General features: G+C 39.8%; 1 protein-coding gene across 1 annotated transcript; it reads left to right on the top strand.

Annotated features, from left to right (window-relative positions):
* The first annotated feature begins 10,639 nt into the window (after positions 1-10,639).
* LOC134646140 (inositol-3-phosphate synthase 1-A-like) lies at positions 10,640-15,971 on the top strand. Its single transcript, XM_063499869.1, has 11 exons — positions 10,640-10,832; positions 11,161-11,285; positions 11,361-11,522; positions 12,157-12,286; positions 12,700-12,893; positions 12,981-13,130; positions 13,698-13,916; positions 14,054-14,218; positions 14,311-14,424; positions 14,939-15,156; positions 15,286-15,971. Exons 2-11 carry the CDS (start codon positions 11,172-11,174, stop codon positions 15,479-15,481), a joined length of 1,662 nt encoding a protein of 553 aa, XP_063355939.1. The 5' UTR covers positions 10,640-10,832; positions 11,161-11,171; the 3' UTR covers positions 15,482-15,971.
* The last annotated feature ends 4,388 nt before the right edge of the window (positions 15,972-20,359 follow it).

The raw sequence follows: 20,359 nt of genomic DNA on the forward strand, positions 1-20,359 counted from the left end.
GTAAACACACACCGTCCAATCAAAGAGCGGATAAATTAAGCGACTCTGACGTCATTTAAATAGTTACATTGTACACGTAGTAGAGTTTTGAGTTACTTTGCGGAAGTCTTGTTTTCTCATGATAAAAATATCACACGGGCGTTTCTCTCCTTCGAACTCGGTAAATTCTCAGGGGAGTCCAGACTCCCGAGGACTGAGACAGCAGTGTGGGAGCATCACAGTTCAGCTCAGCTCCACTGTGTCCTTCAGTTCCTTGTTGGGCTTAATTTCATTTTGACTAATATTTACAATTCACTGCAAATGCACTGTGAGCAGGTTGAACAGGGTAAGAAATGAAACAGCTGAGGTTGAGCCTCTGAGGCAAGTCAAAGTGGTAAGGCTGAGATGGTTTGGACATGTGCAGAGGGGAGGGGACAGTGGATATATTGTAGAATGGATGTTGAATATGGAGCAGGTAAAGAGGAGGACCATAACAAAATTTCATAGTGAAGGCAAAGTGTTGGTGTGGGAGAAAGGATTTAGGGAGATGGTGAGATGGAGACAGACATTCAGCTGTGGTGAAATATGGTGCTTCCCAAGAATTTAAACCCAATTTGATTTGGTAAATGTTGCTTTCAAAGTGGAAGAAAGCACCCAAACTATTTACTTAAATTAAAGTTGTAACACCACTGTAGTGGATCAGCTATAAAAATACAAGTAAATGTACTCATTATGTAGAATGACTGACAGAATCATATACACTGTGTTGTTGGACCATAATAATTGAATCGATGACAGGTGTTACTTAGATACTGCTGATAGCTCATTTATAATAATCCATTGAATCTGCAAAATAATAAGTAACTACAGCTTTAGCAAAGCAGACCTCAGGCCATCACACTACCAGTACCATGTCTTACTGTTGGTGTGATGTTTTGGGTTTGTTTTTGTTTTTTAATTAAATGCTGTCCTATTTTTCACCAGATTTAACGGGACTCAAACATTCCACAAAGTTCAACTTTGATCTCATCGGTTCACAGAATAATTTTCCAAAAGTATTGAGGATCATCAAGATGGGTTGTGGTTTGGTTAGCAGTGCGTTTTACCTTGAATGATTACCTTGAAACTCTACCATACATGTCATGTTCCTCCCAATCTCCTTATTGTTATGTCATGAACTCTGACTTTAACTGAGGCAAGTGAGGCCTGCCGTCCTTTAGATGTGGTCCTGGGTTCTTTTGTGACCTCCTGGATGAGTCGCTGATGCGTTCTTGGGGTTACTTTGGTAGGCTGGCCACTCCTGGGAAGATTTACCACTGTTCCAAATTGAGGATAACGGCTCTCATCATGGTTAGCTGGAGTACCAAGGCCTTAGAAATGGCTTTTAAACAATTTTCAGACATGTAAATGACTTTGTTTCTCAGCTGTTTCTTTAGATCATGGCATGATGTGTTGCTTTTTGAGATCTTTTAGTCTACTTTATTGTCAGATGGATTCTAATTAAGTGATTTCTTGATTTAACAGACCTGGCAGTAATCAGGCCTGGGTGATGGAAATTAGCTTTCTAATCAACGTTAATTCATGAGAGGGGTATTATTTATTTTAATTTTTTTCATAGCCCCAAGTAGGTTTGGACAGCTTTTTAGTCGGAAAAGGGGTGAATACTTTTTCACAGCACTGTAAACTTTTAAAATAAAACAAAAAAATGAATGAAATAATACTTTTAAAAAACCCTTTAAAAAATGTAAAACGTGTACGTCAGGGAATAAAGACAAGTGAAATATCCAATTCAAAATATATTGACAGCACTTCAGACAATAAAGTCAAATAAAATCATAAAGTTATGAAGCTTAACTTTCACCTCAACCAACACAGTTTGCTCAAGAACAAATAAAACACTAAAATAAACCAAGATTATCTATTGCGTGTAACAAAAGTGAATTGTATATGTTTAGCCTCCACTGAGTGATGAGGGCTGGCCTCCAGCTTAACTGGTTTTTATGGTTGTCTTGTGATGTTATTGAAAATTTCAACCAAAGGGTTTACTATGAAACAGTAATTACGAGTTTGAAGTAGTACCAAGATCTAAAAGTGGCCAATGGTATGCTGCCTCTGGAGTTGTAGATTATATCAATGCTGCAGATGGTCAGCCAGCTGCTTTTGGCTAGTCGGCACTATTCTAAGACTAAGCTGGTGTTTCCTTCGTGCGCTACTACCTCTCAGTTAACAATTTGTTTGTAGACAGGAAACGAGTTTGTGTGACCTTTCATCTCACTCTTCATTTACATAAACCTGCCAGGAGGGGGCCCCAAGAGATCTGTTTTTATGATTATTATATTTTTATGATTTAGGGCTATGCAAATATTTCTGTCAGGAGACAGGGCCACTTAAAGTTTACCTTCTTGTGTATTAAAGTCCAGAAACTGTTTATTTACTCGGTGTGAATAAAGTGCCGATTATGTGGGCAGCTTTATTTTTCTTAACATTTAATAACGCTACCGTGTTCTCGCACACCATGGCTTTGCCCATTATTAGTCAAATTAAAAAAAAAAAAAACAATAAGTAAAAAGACATAGATGTTATAGATAATTTTAATGTAAAGTGGCATATTGTGATTGTTCATGTGCATATTTACATTTAGTTATCGGTGTTGGTTTTCCTCCCAGAGCTAGTGGCTGTGCAATTGAGCCTTGTCATCCAAGGCTCTCCAGCAGTCAGCCAGCTGTTAGATGATTAGAGCTGCTGCTCTCAGTATTCTTCAGTGGTCAGCTGCTGCTTTTGTGGACTGTGTGCTGCTACTCTAAGATGGTTGCTTGAATTGTAAAGACACATACAGCTTGCCAAAGTCTCTTAGGTCAGTTTGAATTGTACCCATTTTAACTGGATGTAATGAGCTTCATGTGTATTTGTGTGTTTATGTTCAATTGTTACTTGTAATTATTGCTCGCTTCTTGCTGACATTACTCTTGAAAAGGACATTCTCAATCTCAGTGACATTTACAGCTGGATAAATTAAAGGTAATATTATAAAACAGTTACATTACCAACTTGTACATGTGTTGATTGGACAGTACTGAACTGGTTTTACTACAAAAATTTTGTGGAACTGCCACAGAAGTGTAGCAAATGTTACATATAAAAAGCCAGCCAACTGGAAAGCTTGGTGAGCTGCAACTGGTGACTTGTTTGCATTTTCAATGCAAAACTTTAAGGCTTTTCAGCCATTATACTCGCATGCTTACAGATTCATTTTACTAGTCTGATTACACACACTTTCTGAATGTACATTTGCTCAAGGTTAGTTTTGCGGAACCTTCAAGGGACCTCCAGAGAAAATTAAATAATGTTATTTCCCCAATCAGCATACAAATGCATACACGTTTAGAACACTTGTAGTTAATCAGTACCTTAAAATAAAGCTGCAGTGCAAATCTAGTGGGCCTTATGGAAATCACTTATCATAATTGCTTTTTGGTGTAACACACAGACTCAGCTGAGGGCAGAAAAATGACATACTCTCATTAATATTTTAAAATATAATTTATTAGAAAAAAATAGTCAACAGAAACAGTCCCAGCTATAATATAATATATAGCATCCCATTTGCAGAAGAAACAAAACACACAGTCCAAGAACATCTGCTATAAACACATTGATGTTAATCTAAACCATCTTAAATCTGGGCTATGTAACATACCTGTACAGAGAAAAACAAAATGTGACAGCAGTGTTTGCAGTGTGTGGTATAAGTATATAAAAGTAGAAGTACAAATAGATACACCTGCCTCTAGTTAACCCCGCCCAACCACAGCCATTGGCTCATTGCAAAAGTGGAACACATACACGCTCCAAAATCACTGCCAGTTTTAATGTACACACAATACCGGTTTACCCTGTTACACTAGTGCAGGCTACACTAAACATTTCCACCTGTTTAGACAGCATGCCTTGAATTTTAAAAGTGATGTCAGGCCTCCCTTTGGCTATGGTTTGTCCTGCGTCAGACATGGTCTGCTGTGTACCTTCACAAAGACTTCTATTTTCCTCCTGTTAGTGTGCAGATTTTTAGGCACTGATATCTTTATCTGCCATTTACAGGAACATTTTTTGTCATGTATGTTATCTGCAGAAAATAAAAATAAATATCAATAAGTGTAAGGTTCTGAGAATAAATCAGAGTCTAGTTTGGCCAGCAGCAGGAATTCTGTCCTTAATTACCTTTTTTTCTGGAAAAAAACATCTTACTGATTATTTATTTGACTAAAAATAATCTGATGATGCTTAGAACTTTAACTTCTATTTTATCTTGTAAAATGTTCATTGATGTGGCCAGAAACATCTGGAGTTTGTTGAAAAAAAAAGAAGAACGCTGGCATCCTTCCAGCACCTCTCTGGCAACAAAACCAACCCCGAGCTTTACAAGCCAGTGACAAATCTTCCCCTGTTTCTATGTGGAAAGCAAGAACCAATCGGTGTGGAGCTGAGCCAGACATTCAACCATAGTCCTATTCCCTCACTGCTCACCTCTCTGTGTCAGTGCTGGCTGGACAGTCAGCAGCAAACCTTCCAGGCCTTTAAAATCACCATGAGTTTAACTGTAGGCCGTATTTAAAGTATATAGTTTTGGGGCTTTTTTGGGGCTTTAAGCCACTGTCGGACAGCTCTGTGTGTCCAGGAGCTGGAACCGCTGCTGTTTGTTTCTAATAAGTCAGCTCTGAAATTTAAAGCTTGATACATTTACACATTAATATTGTCTCATAACCTAACAAAAAGGAGATGTGGAAATTACTTTAGATAAAGTTTAAACTGACTTTATTGATTGAATAGTTCTTCTTGTTGTGCGTTCAAGCATTGTGCCAAGCATTCTCACATTCCAGTGACAACGCTTGGCACAGCCTCCACTGCTGTAACTTTACAACTTGGCCTCATTTGTGATGCTAGTAAGTTATGGATTAACAAGCTGCTTAACTAAAAAAGTATTTGCCAAGCACAGAATCTATACTGCACTTCAAACATGCCATAAAAAGAACATTTGTGAAAATCTGGCGCGTTCAGCCGATATTAAGCCAAAAGTTCTGAACATAACCTCCTCCCAAACAGAGGCCTGTACTATGAAGCAGACGCTGATCCTCCACTCTTTCACCATTCCTGGGATCTTATTGGAATGGAAAGCTATTTACAGAAAACCAATTAGTCAGTATAGGCTGTTTTAAAGTTGTTAGACCTGTAAAAACCCTTCAGGCGCTCTCAACATTCGTAGGGTCTTCCAGGAATTATTCAGTTATTTTTCAGAGATCAGTATGAGTATAAGAGAGCTCTTAAATAGTTTTCTATTAAAAGTGTTGTATCAATATGTTAGTGCTTTGCATGCTTTGGTCAGTAAGACTGGACAACACCTATTCTTTTTGCTGCCTCCCAAGTGGTGTCTATCAGTTTGAGAGCAAGTAAAGAATAAAAATAAAAACAGATTTGAAATGCAGGCTTAGTCTACATGCAAATCTATTTGTACTCAAAGAATCAATCAAGGAATAAAATTCCATCTAAGAAACTTTATATCAGGGAAGGAGAACTACTTGAAAGGCCATTAAAAACTTTAGCCCTGTCATACTCTCTGCACACAGAAGCCTGCAGTATCTTCCAGCAATTGTGAAGCTATTTTTCTGAGAACTGGATAGGCAAGATTTTGTACCTGTTAACCTCTAATCTAGAGATGAGAATAATAGGTGATATACCCAGACAAATGAAGTAGTTTCATAGTACAGAAAATCCAGGTTTAACTCTCAAGTTACCAAGATAAGATGAAATCCTGCTTCATAGTACAGGCCTCTCGATATGATAGAGATTAGAAATCAGCACAACTGAAATCACCAGCTATACCAACTAATCAGTTGTTGGGAAAGTAACTGAACCATTCCTGGAAGAGCCCAGGAATGGTTAAAGTAGGAGGATCTAAAGATTTTAATAGCATCTTTGTCTTTGTCTTCTCTAATGAGCGTCAGTACAGGCCATAACAACTCTATGAAAACCCCTGAGGAAGATTTGTTTTTTTCCTCAAGCCTTCACTGCCAAGTTACCACTCCTTTCTTTCTTTCTTTTTTTCTCACACTCGTCATACGTGCAAAAACTTTGCATATAGCAACAATCAATGAAAATCAGTCAGAGACCAAGTGTCAGTCATGGTCTGTTGTGTGTCTTCACAAACACTTTTCAGTTTTCATCCTGTTAATTTGTAGCTTCATAGGAGCTAAATTCTTTAGCCGCTGTTTACAGAGAGCTGAATCACAATGACATTCACAGGTCAGGAGAATGGACACATTCATCTAAGCTTATGCTATAAAAAAACTCACACCATTTGCTTCACCTAAGCTGCCACAAGCTCAAAAACCTCAACCTCTGCTGAAGTTAATCTCAGGCTACTACTACTTGAAAAAGCTCAACTTAAACCAGAAATGGAAGAGGTTTGCCTTCAAACTAACAAGTGTGTTTTAGGGCAGAATTTTTACTTTGAAGGCAAACAGTCTCCATTGCTAGTTTTTAATTGCACTTTTATCAGTTTCACCACAGCTCAGAGAATAGCTCGCCAGTGTTTGTAGACAGGTCTGCCACATCCATTCAAGTTACAACTGCAGTAATATGCTAACAACCAAACCAATGGCAAAGAGTTTGACTGGGGAATGCACCATTTTTTCCCTGTTGATAGGTGGTTCCCAGGGGGTAACTGAGTGGTCTGTAGATCTGTGTGAATGGCACTTTAGCAATCATTTTCCCAGCGATTGGAATCAACCTGCAACAACCACTTGTAACTGGTCAAGGAATATGCATTTTTGCCCATTAGGCCAGAAGTTGCCAGATGGTCACTGACCATTCTCTAAACCTATATATTGTCATCATGATTGTCACAGATCTGCAAAAGCCCAACAGGAAATTAGGATTCAGACTTAAATAAGTACACATCATGCAGTTTGTCCCATTTCAGCCGCCAAACAATAGCTGATAAACTCCACATCAGAGAATGGCTTGTTTCTGTGATTTTGTGGAAAATCACAATACAGGTCAGCTTCACTCTAAATGCACTGGAACGCACATTTATGAGCATTTGCCAGACCTAAAAGCTGATCTGAATGCAGAGTATTTAACGAACATGGACTTTTAAGTATTCATTTACCGAGGTCAAGAGGTAAAGTCATGTACTTACTTTGTGGAAAACAGATTGCTTTGTTTAGCGATTACAATTTGAATCGTCTTTAATGAGACTACACATGCAGAGAAATGCAAGAACTTGCAGAGCTGTAATATCATTGGCTTTGCTTGCAAAACTGCAAAAACAACAAGGACTTTTTATCAAGTTTTATCAAGTACACATCCAGAAATGGAGCAGCCAAGACCCGCTTTGTGATTTCCACTAAAATCACAAAAAGAACAGTAAGCTATTCTCTGATGGGAAGTCTATCAAAGACTGTTTGATGGACTCAAAGAAGCATTTGACAATGTACTCCTCTCCAGGCAAACTGTAACAAGATGGATCAAACACTGCAGGAAATCTGGAGTTTTATCTGAAAAACAAAGCAGACAAATATAACTTTTTGTCCTTGAGAGCTGCGATATCCACAACACTGCTCAGTTGCTCATCTGTTTACATGGTAGATTACAATGATGCTGGCAGCAATGCACTTAGTGAAAGGGACTGTGACATCGAGTGACTTGTTCACAAGGACAACTGCATGCTTGGATAGGTTTTCCAACTTTCTTTTGAAACGGATGCAAGTTAAAAAGACTGAAATGAACACAGAAGTGACATTGGTATTTTTCCATTGTATTACACACCAGGTGTTGTGTAAGTCAGTGTTAAAAATTAACTTTGTTGTTGATGATGTAACTAAAATGGTTAGCTTAATCAGGGCAAGAGCACTGAATCACAGACTGATTCACTACTAGTAGATTACTTCATTTCAGTATTACTGCTAGATTTTTAATTCTCTCTCAAAGAGGAGAATTTTCCACATGAGGACCTTTCTTTTCTTTTTATCTTCATATGTGAAAAAGCATTCGCCCTGATAAAGTTTAAGAAATCCAGAACCTCTCTCAGTAAAGATAACCTGTCCATTGTCCTTTGTTTTCCACCACAGACATTGAACCTGACTTAAATGCATGAAATATTACATAGTGATTTAAAAAAAAAGTTGGTGTTTTTAACTATGCCTATGTAACATTTAGATTGCCTAATTGTTTTTTTTCTTTTCTTTTTTTTTACTTTTAAACCTGTCTTGTCTTGCAGCTTTTGCAATCAGAATTATGATCTGAATGCAATGTTGTGCCAAACACATTTTGCTTTTCCAAGATGAGCTCTATAAATTCTCTATAGCCTCCTCTTGCTTGTGTGTTTCTTTTACCTGTTTATTTATCAATTTCTATTAGTGTTATTTCAGGTAATAACAATTTATGTTTAGTATGACAACATCTAAGCTTACAGGCAGGGGAAAAAAAGAAGATGGAGAAAATAGGAGAAAGCATAATAAAAGAATAGAGCACAAATAGAAAAGCACGATGTATCGTCAACTGGTGCACCTGTAAGAAAAAAACAAAGAACGGAGGAACATAGAAGACCTTCATTGGGTAGTTGTAACATCTGCTCCAGTACCATTAGCAGAACTGAGTTCAGCTTATTAGCACCGCTCTTTATAACAGTCCCAGTTTCCTGTGGCCCCGTGGGAAAATTGCACACCCCTGGTCTAGATAGAATCATACATATATAACAACATAAGTGCATATTTTCGACACGTAAGTGACAGTAACAATGTTTCTGTTCTTTACAACAACGCAAACTACTCATGAATCAGAACTTCATCTTTCAGGCCTTGCACTCTGCAAAGTCAACAGGCTTGCAGGCAGTTTCATCAAATAACAAGGAGCAAGGTCAGGAAGTACATCTACTAAATTTCCCAACAATATATTTGCCCCTCCACCATTAAAACCTCTCAGAAAAGGTGCCTGTTTTAAATCAGTGGAATGTAAAATGACTGAGTAAATACACAAGACAGAACACAGTTCACGAGACAGAACCATGACTTAAACGTTACCGGCGCATTGTGGATATAAGCATCTAGCATAATGTAAAGGAGGGGCCCTAGAGACTAGTAGATTTGCCTTGCAGATGCTTTGACATACAGTCAATGGGCATTTTGCACTGGGAAGCAAACTTAATATACTGAAAGTGCTCAACGCTGAGGAGAGGTGTCTATAATAGGCAGACTGTAATGCACTGGAAAGACCGGGTCAGGCCTGAAATGTTTGCAATGAGAAAGGTGCTTCAGATTCTAACAAACATGTCAATACTTGGTTGCTGTTGTGCACCAATACTTTTGGTTTTTTTGCATTATGGACAGGAGTCAGTGGTTCTGTGCTCTATACAAGTAAGGGTCCGGGAGAGTCCAAGTTATCCAGTCTTTGCTGCTTTGCTGTTGCTTTTGTTCCTTAGTTTATTTGGCTCTGCACAATGTAAACTTCATTTTAAAGAACTCAGCTTTTCCCCAGGGGATCTTTTTTTTTTTTTAGTGTTTTTACTTTTTAAAGTCTAAGAGGTTTATGATTTTGGCTTCAGATTTTTGACCTGAAACCCCTCCTCAAAGTCACCCAGATTATTAGATATACTCTTTATGGTAGGAATGATGCTGGTTATAAAGGCAGTATGTGCAGTTCGGTACCTCGGCAAGTTACCAAATGATAATTTTTAGAATTTATATTATTAATATCATTATTTTGTCTATTTGCCATTTTTAGAAAGGGAAGACTGGAATAATTTGGTTCACATTTGGATCATCATTTACATCAGTAACTCGATATACATAAATGAAATGATTATTTACATTTACAGTGCTGGAGTCTTTTTCATACACCTTCATTTTGAGTAGAATTCACTGAGGAGCAATGTTTTAAAATCATCACAGATGTTTCCCCCGTTATGTCGATATCAGCTAGTCAAGTACACACCTACATAGCATGTCAACAAACCGTGAAAAAAAGCCACACAAAAAATGAATGATTGCTGGTAAGGGTTTCTGTACATTAGTATTTACGAAGGGTATGTTGTGACTTACCTTCAAAATTACAGTGGTCCCTCGCTATAACGCGGTTCACCTTTCACATTTTAAAGTTTTTCTTTATCATTTTTTATTCTCAGTTAAACGTCCTGCAATTTCCCAACTCGATATTTCTGCGTTTTAAGATGTTTTGCATTTAAGAATGTAGGAAAATTCGCAGCAAAACCCTTTAGGAAGAAAAAATAAAATAAACGCATAACATTGTGACCTATTGTAATTTATCATATTCAAAAATATCAGATGTATTTTATGAACTACAATGAACAATTACAGCCGAAATATGCATTAGATTAATACGATACAATATCATTCTTTGTTTTATTCTACTACATGTTATGGAAAAATACTTAGACGCTGCAGGGGAAGTTGCAGGAAAATCGAGAAACATATATAAGCCAGCAAATCCTCACCACCGGCCTTTGTGGTTTCACCGAGAACTCTCCAGAATGGAAATTTTTCACCTCATGTAAAGAAACGTGAGTGGAAACAAGCCCGGCCATTTGCTGATGTCCTCAGACGTCTCCCTCAGCATCAGCTATAAAAGAGCGACCGAGCGCTCGGATTGGCTTGTGGCACTGAAGCCGTCCTACGGGGGAACCTTTCGAGCTCGTGGCTGACACCAACTGGACGAAGACGATAACCGACGCCTTCAAATTAAAGAGAGCGGAAATTTACAGTCGTTGAAGCGAAGAGCTGTCAGCGATACGCCGGGAAGCAGTCTCATTTTAGATACTTTTACACTTATTCCGTGCAAAGGTGAGGGAGTTTACCGGTTTAGTTCACTTATTTTCCGCTTTCACTTAATTTGACAGCTCCACCATCGAACGACCAAACACAAAAACCGGTTTGTTAGGATTTTCGTAGAAAGTTTACCAGCTGTCTATCGGAGGGCAGAGGACAAAAAAAACGGCTTTTCTTAGAAGGCGTTAGAGCTCTCAGGCTTATAATAATAACACCCAATTGTTGTTTTCCGCATGTGTGCCAGTATCGTCGATTAAATGTGATGTGTTAGTGAAAGGCAGCTTTTTCCGCTAGGTTCATTTCCGTGTGGAGATGATGTAATTGTTCCTCCTCTTTCTTTCAGACCCTGCAGCCATGTCCGTGAACGTTCACGTCAACAGCCCTAATGTGAAGTACACTGACTCTCACATTGAGGCTCAGTACTCTTACCAGACCTCGTCGGTGCACAGAGATGGGAACAAAGTCACGGTAAGTGATTTACATTTATGTGTGTGCGTCTGTGCGCGTTTAGCCTCCAGCTAACCCGCGCTCTGTCCGTCACAGGTGACCCCCCGCACCACTGAGATGACGATCCGCACCGAGCGCCGTGTGCCTCGGCTGGGAGTGATGCTGGTGGGCTGGGGAGGCAATAACGGGACCACAGTCACAGCGGCCGTACTGGCCAACAAACTGGGTCTTACCTGGAAGACCAAAAACGGAGTAAAGGTGAGACGGGTGTCACAAATACGCACATATGTGTATGCTCCGGAAGGATTTGCATAGACTTTTTTTTATGGTATTACTATTTGAAATGAAGAAGCCACACATTAGTAAAAACCTACCAAATAGAAAATGTAATATGATGTTCCTGCTGCACAATAACTCCTCCCAATCAACTTTGTGAGTTATTGCATTGAAATAGAGCGCATGCTGCACAAATAATCGAGTTCATTGAATATGACATATGGTAAGTATGTACAATTTAATAACACAAAAGAAACACAAATACTTAAGAGAATGAATTCCACCAGCACGCTATAATGAGATGTGAAAATTACCACTGCAGAATGAATAGCAAATCTTCTTGTCCTGTTGTATAAACACAGTGTGCTGTATGTCCCCTGCTGCAGAAGTACAGCCTCATTATAAGCTGATTATACTGACATGTTCAATGGAGGGTTAAAGGCTTAACTTACTTAGGGATTTTCCCTTATAAGGACATCTGTAGTAATATTTATGAGCTGGTTCCTTCTATTTTTGGTTATTACTACTTAATATATTTATAATTACCATTAAAAATAGGGAATTACATTCGATACAGAGATTAAAATCACATTCTTTTTGCTTTCTCTGCCCTCAGAAAGCGAACTATTTCGGCTCCCTCCTGCAGTCCTCTACTGTTTGTCTGGGATCAGGGCTTGAGGGCGAGGTTAACGTGCCCTTCCGGGACCTCCTGCCCATGGTGCACCCTAACGACATTGTGTTTGATGGTAAGAACAATTCCACACAGTCGTCTCAGGGTGTACACACTTAAGACTGGGGTGTGTGGGTGTGAGAGAAAGTTCAGACAAGTACAGGAGTGTTAACAGCTGTGAAAACTGATCCCAGAACATATCAAAGGGATAGGGAGTCTCCATAAGGTGAAGGTTTTAACTAAAAGTTACTGCTCTGATCTTCTGTAAATTATTACAGTTATTTTGGTCAATATTTATTATGATTATTTAACAGGATTACTTACAGACTTGTGCATATGATGTTATAGGAAGCACATGCACAGCCAGCACTTTCATAGAGATGCTAGAATCTAGTTTAGGATAAAATGGATTGCTGAAAGAGGTGAGCCTTCCTGTTTAGTTCTGAAAAATAATTTTTTTCTCCCCCTTTTTTTTTTTTTTTTTGTTAGGTTGGGATATCTCTTCATTGGATCTGGGCAGTGCAATGGAGCGAGCTCAGGTGCTTGACTGGTCTTTACAAGTGCAGCTGCGACCACACATGAGCTGCCTGAAACCCAGACCATCGATCTACATTCCAGAGTTCATTGCTGCAAATCAGGAGAGTCGCGCAGACAATGTCCTCACTGGCACCATGGCGGAGCAGGTAATAAAAGTCTCTCACTCCCCTTTTTATTCATCTGTCTACTTTTTTTCTCTTGCAATTTGTCTCAAAGAGTACATGATCTTCCAGATGGAGCGAATTAGAGCTGACATAAGAGACTTCCATCAGGCCAGTGGTGTGGACAAAGTCATTGTTTTGTGGACCGCCAACACCGAGCGCTTCTGTGATATCATCCCAGGGGTCAACGACTCTGCCAAGAACCTGCTGGCTGCAATCCAGGTGAGATCAATGGCCATAAGAATAAATCCAGAATCAAGTTTGAGTGCAAATCACAATAATGAGCCAACTTAAACTGTGTTGGTGGTCAGTGGTTATCATCAATCACCCACTCAACTTTAATTTCTTTCTAATGCTTAGGACCAAACAGTAATCCTTCATTACATTTAGTGATTAATGAAGCTTAGAGGATGAAAAGATTAGCCCTTCTAACACACTTTGGATTTGTAAATGAAATGTCTTAATGAGTCTGAAAGAGACAGCAATTCCTTTTATATCAGATCAGGGGAAAGAAAATTATGATTCGCCCCTCTTGGCCAAGTTCTTATTTTATCTTCTTCCTTGAGCATGCTTGTACTGCTGTCAGCAATGATAAGAGTCTATTTCACAGACTTCTGATCCTCAGCAAATAGCTCAATTTAAGATAGTCATGAAGTCAACAAGAGAGATGTTTTACCGAGGTGATGTAAAGAGTCTCAGGGGAACTGTAGTCAAGCTTTCCTACTAAGCGTAATATGATGACATGCTCAGTAACAGCTATCGTGTCTTTGTTTTCCCTTCATCCATCAGGCCGGAGCTGCAGAGGTCTCCCCCTCCACTCTGTTTGCAGCGGCCAGTATACTGGAGGGCTGCGCCTACATCAATGGCTCCCCACAGAACACTTTTGTCCCAGGAGCAGTAGAGCTGGCCATGCAGAGAGGCGTGTTCATCGGCGGTGATGACTTCAAGTCTGGTCAGACTAAGATCAAGTCAGTGTTTGTGGACTTCCTGGTCAGTGCAGGGATCAAGGTGAGGATTAATGAGACTGAGCTACTTGTCTGAATTCTCCAAAGAGAATTAGCATCTGTTATATTATAGGTATATACAATTAAAGTGTAACTTTATCTTATAAACCACAACTTAATAAGTTTCTCTGCTTTTGACAGCCAACATCCATTGTCAGCTATAATCACCTTGGCAACAACGATGGGAAAAACCTGTCGGCTCCACAGCAGTTCCGCTCCAAAGAGATCTCTAAGAGCAATGTGGTGGACGACATGGTCCAGTCCAACCCCATACTGTACGAGCCAGGGGAGAAACCTGACCACTGTGTAAGTGAGAGCGACGCAAACATAGACAGATGACAAGCTCCGTGTCAGTATTTACAGACATCAGCTGACAGACTGTCTCTATTTTCTTTCAGGTGGTTATCAAATATGTCCCATATGTGGGAGACAGCAAGCGTGCCATGGATGAATACACCTCTGAAATAATGATGGGAGGGATCAACACTGTTGCGCTGCACAATACCTGTGAGGTCAGTCTGTTTCTGTTGACAGCATCGGAAACAAAGAGGTTCCACCAAATCTGAATTGTTCAACAGATGAAGCTCCTCACCCCCCTTACACAAAAACATCACATCGATTTCGTTTATGTTTATGAGCATGTTATTTCCCACTAATTCAGTCCATTTGGGTTCATTTTTACTTGTTATTAAGAATTTATAGCAACAAAATGTAATGGAGTATATTTTAATGCAGAACCTTGGCTCCCTCTACTGGTAAAAAATGCCACATTGACAGACAATTTTAGAAACTAATAGACGGCACCAATCTTCTGTAGATGTGTTACTATGACTAATTATTTATGATAAAAAATAATAATTTAAATTATTTTGGTTTTGATTATGATTATTTAGCTTATTGTTCAAAGTTGTGCATATATTTTGGTCCAGTCATTAAAAAGAATGGTGTTTGTCTTCTATGCATATGTATACCTTCTAATTCTAGTACACAGTGCTCACTCACTTCTTCTTGCTTCCTCTCTAACAGGACTCTCTACTTGCCAGCCCAATCATCCTGGACCTGGTGATGCTGACAGAGCTTTGCCAGCGCGTGACTGTAAAGCCCCAGGGTGAAGAGAACTTCCAGTCTTTCCACAGCGTCTTATCACTGCTCTCCTTCCTATGCAAGGCTCCTCTTGTCCCATCAGGAACTCCAGTTGTCAATGCCTTTTTCCGCCAGAGGGCCTCCATTGAGAACATCATGAGGCGAGTTGATCTGTTTGATTTCTGTGTCTAAAAGGCTGCATGTTGATTCAACAGAGGGATTTTCAGGAATGAGGCGATTGATATTCCTCAGTTTCATTTAGTTACAGTATCTGTCTCCTTTCTTTTCAGGGCGTGCCTTGGTCTTCCTCCTCAGAACCACATGCTGCTGGAGCACAAGCTGCAGAGAAGCTTCCTGCCCCCACATGAAACCTGTGTCAACAATGATGTGGCTTCTTTGAAGAAAGTTCCCGTAGTCAACGGAAATCACATTCCTCTAACAAATGGCGTATATGCACACATGGACCACACAGCATGTGCATTATAACTGAAACACTGCAGAACCAAACTGAACTTTGAATCAAAAGAACAAGTTCCCTCATTGATTAAGCTGTTGTTGCGACATCAATTTGGCCTAGTTAACTAGATTTACTGAGTTTCAGTGTGCTTTATAAAGCCCACGTACAGCACTTATATGGGCCCTGAAAAGGCAAGTTTGTTTGTTAGTTTGTTTACATATTTTAAAGTATTAACTTTACAATAGTAAACTTGAGTAAATTTTCTAACTGCTTGTGTTTAAATCACAGTAGTTTTCAAAGTAATTTACATTTGCACATTGTACACTATCTTTTATCTGTGAAACAGCTGTTCCTGTGAAAAACGGATGTAGTACCTGCTGTATTTGTTATTTAAATTAACATTACACTGGACCATCTTTTTACCTTACTGTTTTTGTACAACAGTGCAGTCTATCACTACTTTTTTGTAGTGTCTTGAACTGTTTATATACAATAAACTCTTGAATGGTGTCATCTGAACCTACATTGTCTTGAGTCATTCATTTTTGGATTTTCAAATATACTTATACATATAACTTATATAGATGAAAAACAGAGAATGTCTATAGCTATGGTCAGAAGTTCACATACACACTTGACCTGGCCGAGGCCTAATACAATACTCAGAATAATGACAAGTCCAAGAAACTCATTGAAGCTCAAAGAAGTAAAATTGTAGATTTTCACAAGTTGGAAAGCCAATCCATAAATAAAAGATTCGTACTGATTTTCACATTATGTGTGACCTTGACCTCGACCTGATTTTCACCAAAAATCGTCTTGAGATGTTATTGGTATCTACCATCATACAAAATTTGAACATGATATCTTAAAAACTGTGGCCATTAGACTGCTAACAAACAGACAGACAGAAAAATAAACAAACAAAACTGATTACTATCTCCCTTGCTTTGAGGAGAGAATGACCGCTGATTCCTAGAGCTACAATTTAAACCTAAGTTATTCAGATGTGTCACCACTTTACTAAGATCTTGACAAAGGTCCAAACTGTCACCCTCACATGAGAGGAAACTGGTTAAGATGTTCATGAACAACTAAGGCTCAAGCCTGCCATGAAACAGAAACTGCTGAAACACCAGTCTTTTCTAATGCTTATCCAGGTTCACACCGCGGGGGCAGAAATCTAAACCGAGAAGCCCAGACTTCACTCATCCCACTGTCACCTTCAAGCTCATACAGGGGGACACTGAGTTGTTCCCAAGCCACCTGAGAGATGTGTAATCTCTCCAGTCCTGGGACAAACTGTTTTGCCTAAGTGTTCAAGAGGCATCCTAATCAGATACTTAAATCACCTCAACTGGCTCCATTTGATGTGGAAGAGCAGCGGCTCCCTCCCAAGTCCCTCTCAAATAACCAAGCTCGTTACCCTGTCTCTAAGGTAGAGTCCAGTCACCATTTGAAGGAGACTCATTTCCTCTGCTTGTATCCACAACAGCCTTCTTTCAGTCACTACCACAGGTGAGAGTAGGAATGTAGATTTACCAGGAAATCCAGAGTTTTACTTCTACGCTCAGGTCTCTCTTCACCAACCAATTTAAATGAACTCTACCAATTCTGCTGAGAAGACTGGTCAAAAATCAAGTCTGAATAATGCCAAAGGCTTGTTGCTTGGAACCTTTATCGAAATATTAGTCTATTTTTGAGCGGGTATGTATACTTTTATCTCTGTGTGGATTAGCGTAAAGAAAAGTAACTTCAAATCTGCTGCACATGCACTAAAATACAAAAGTACCATTAAATATATGAAGCAAAGCACAAAAAATGTAATCACAGATAAGTTGATATTTTTTAATATGAAAAACTACATAAAACTACACTTTTTATGTGATGTTTCTTTATATTTGCTTTGCCCCACAGCCACATTTTTGACATTTAGTGTTGGAAAATTAAAAATTTATTGGTCAACTAATCTTATCTTTAAATAAAAAGAATACATGCACATCTATTTTAATAAACTGCATCACTTGTTCTAATATATATCAGCATTTTTTGTATTTTCATAAAACAAACATGTCCCTTTGGGTCACTCGGTGAGTACAGCAATAGTCATGTGACTTCTGTTCTTGTCACATCCATTGAAGGAACCGAAATATAAATATATAATAAATAATATAAATATACTATATATTTTCTTGAATATAAATAAATCAAGTCAAATTTTTCAGTTACATCAAGTATAATTTTATTGGCTGTCATTTCTAAACAGCTGATATCTCCTTTGAACCTACCAGTAGCAAAATGAACTCTAAAATAAACATTTAAAGCACTACTTACATAGCACTTCTTCCACTCTATATAAGCACTCAGAGGATTTTCTAACCACAGGTCTTATTAGAATAGAATAGAATAGAATAGAATAATCCTTTAATTGTCCCACAAGGGGAAATTTGGTTGTAACAGCAGCAAAAAGACACATATACAAACAAACAGTACACAGGACACAGAACAGAAACATACACAATTTTTCTTAAATATTTACATTAAGGACAATGGTTACTATATACAGAGTATTGTACAGTTATTAAATTAAATAAAAATAACTACAGATAAGAGGCAAACCAGGTTGTAGTGCAACTCGGTTAATTAACTTATTGCAGTTACAGTGCTGATGTAAACATCTATGTTTGTTGGGAGCAGTTCTGATTGTACAGTCTGACAGCTGCAGGGAGGAAGGACCTGCGGAAACGCTCCTTCATGCATCTAGGATGTAGCAGTCTGTCACTGAAGGAGCTCTGCAGTTCAGCAACATTTACATGCATGGAGTGGGAGACTCTGTCCATCAGAGATGTTATTTTGGCCAGAGTCCTTCTGTCTCCCACCACCTGCACTGGGTCCAGGGTGCATCCCAGAACAGAGCTGGCTTTCCTGATGAGTTTATCCAACCTCTTCCTTTCAGCTGCCGATAAACCGCTGCTCCAACATACCACACTGTAAAAAATGACAGATGCCACCACAGAGTCATAGAAGGTCTTTAAAAGCGCTCCCTGGACTCCAAATGACCTCAGCCGCCTCAGCAGGTAGAGTCTGCTCTGACCCTTCCTGTAAAGAGCATCAGTGTTGTGGCTCCAGTCCAGTTTATTATTCAGGTGAACACCCAGGTACCTATAAGAGTCCACTATTTCAATGTCCACTCCCTGGATGTTCACCGGTGTCAGTGTGGTGGGTCTGCGTCTCCGGAAGTCCACCACCAACTCCTTGGTTTTCCCGGCGTTGATCAGCAGCTGGTTCTGCTGGCACCAGTCCACAAAGTCCAGAGTCCACTGTCTGTACTCTGAGTCGTCCTCACCTGTGATGAGGCCGACTATGGCAGAGTCGTCAGAGAACTTCTGTAGGTGGCAGCGTGGGGAGTTGATGGAGAAGTCTGCAGTGTAGAGGGTGAAGAGGAACGGTGACAGCACAGTTCCCTGTGGGGCCCCCGTACTGCAGACCAGCGTATCAGAGACACAGCCCTGTGACCTCACATACTGTGGACGTTCTGTGAGGTAGTCCAGTATCCACTGGGACATGTGGTGGTCCACTCCCGATAGCTCCAGCTTGTCCCTCAGAAGTCGTGGCTGGATGGTGTTGAAAGCACTGGAGAAATCAAAGAACATGATCCTCACAGTGCTTCCAGGCTTCTCCAGGTGAGTCAGAGCTCGGTGCAGGAGGTAGATGATGGCGTCCTCCACCCCAATGCCAGGCTGGTAAGCAAACTGCAGCGGATCCAATGAAGACCTCACCAGGGGGCGCAGATGGTTTAGAACCAACCTCTCGAGGGTCTTCATCAGATGCGATGTGAGGGCTACCAGCCTGTAGCTGCTGAGGTCCTTGGGATGGGAGGTCTTTGGTACCGGTACCACACAGGAGGTCTTCCACAGCTGTGGTACTTTCCCCAGTGACAGGCTCAGGTTGAACAGATAACCTAGGATGCCACACAGTTCATCTGCGCAGCACCTCAGGAGCCTGGAGCTGACGCCATCTGGACCTGCAGCCTTCCGCACCTTGATCTTGCGAAGCTCGTTCCTCACTTGAAGTGCTGAGATGGAGAGAGGGGGTTTTGGGGGAGGGGTGTGTATGTTGGAGTCCACAGAAGCCGGGGGTGGGTGTAATGACTGGGAGCTGGGAGGTGTGAAGCTGAGAGGTGTGAAGTCCTGAGATGAAGGACAGGCAGTCCCTGAAGATGAAGGAGATTGCAGCAGGGGAGACGATGCTGTGGGAGGGGTGGGTGGTTGATCAAACCTATTAAAATATTTATTTAGGTCATTCACCCACCCCCAGTCTCCTGCAGCCTGGGGGGTTGGTTTTTGTCCTGAGATTGTCTTCAGGCTGTTCCAAACCCCTCTGATGTTGTCCTGTTGCAGCTGCTCTTCCATCTTCCTCCTGTAGTTTTCCTTCCCCTACAATTATTCACACATGCAATCATATAAGTGCCTTTTTCCTATACATGATAACACTCACATGGATGCAACGGGGGCAACTCAGGGTTCAGTATCTTGCCCAGTGATGCTTTGTTCAAACTAGAGGAGCTGTGGGTTAAACCACTGAACTTCCAGTTAGTAAAATACAGGTCCTTCTCAAAAGATTAGCATATTGTGATAAAGTTCATTATTTCCTGTAATGTACTGATAAACATTAGACTTTCATATATTTTAGATTCATTACAAACAACTGAAGTAGTTCAAGCCTTTCATTGTTTTAATATTGATGATTTTGGCATACATAACTCATGAAAACCCAAAATTCCTGTCTCAAAAAATTAGCATATTTCATCCGACCAATAAAAGAAAAGTGTTTTTAATACAAAAAAAGTCAACCTTCAAATAATTATGTTCAGTTATGCACTCAATACTTGGTCGGGAATCCTTTTG

Source organism: Pelmatolapia mariae, linkage group LG16_19, assembly GCF_036321145.2.
Source record: "Pelmatolapia mariae isolate MD_Pm_ZW linkage group LG16_19, Pm_UMD_F_2, whole genome shotgun sequence".
Lineage (NCBI taxonomy): Eukaryota > Metazoa > Chordata > Actinopteri > Cichliformes > Cichlidae > Pelmatolapia > Pelmatolapia mariae.

Excerpts from the sequence above, each read along its gene's own strand:
- LOC134646140 (XM_063499869.1), top strand. The coding sequence starts at position 11,172 with ATGTCCGTGAACGTTCACGTCAACAGCCCTAATGTGAAGTACACTGAC. Across the intron at positions 12,287-12,699 it reads TAACGACATTGTGTTTGATG|GTTGGGATATCTCTTCATTG; the intron begins GTAAGAACAATT and ends TTTTTTTGTTAG. Across the intron at positions 14,425-14,938 it reads CGCTGCACAATACCTGTGAG|GACTCTCTACTTGCCAGCCC; the intron begins GTCAGTCTGTTT and ends CCTCTCTAACAG.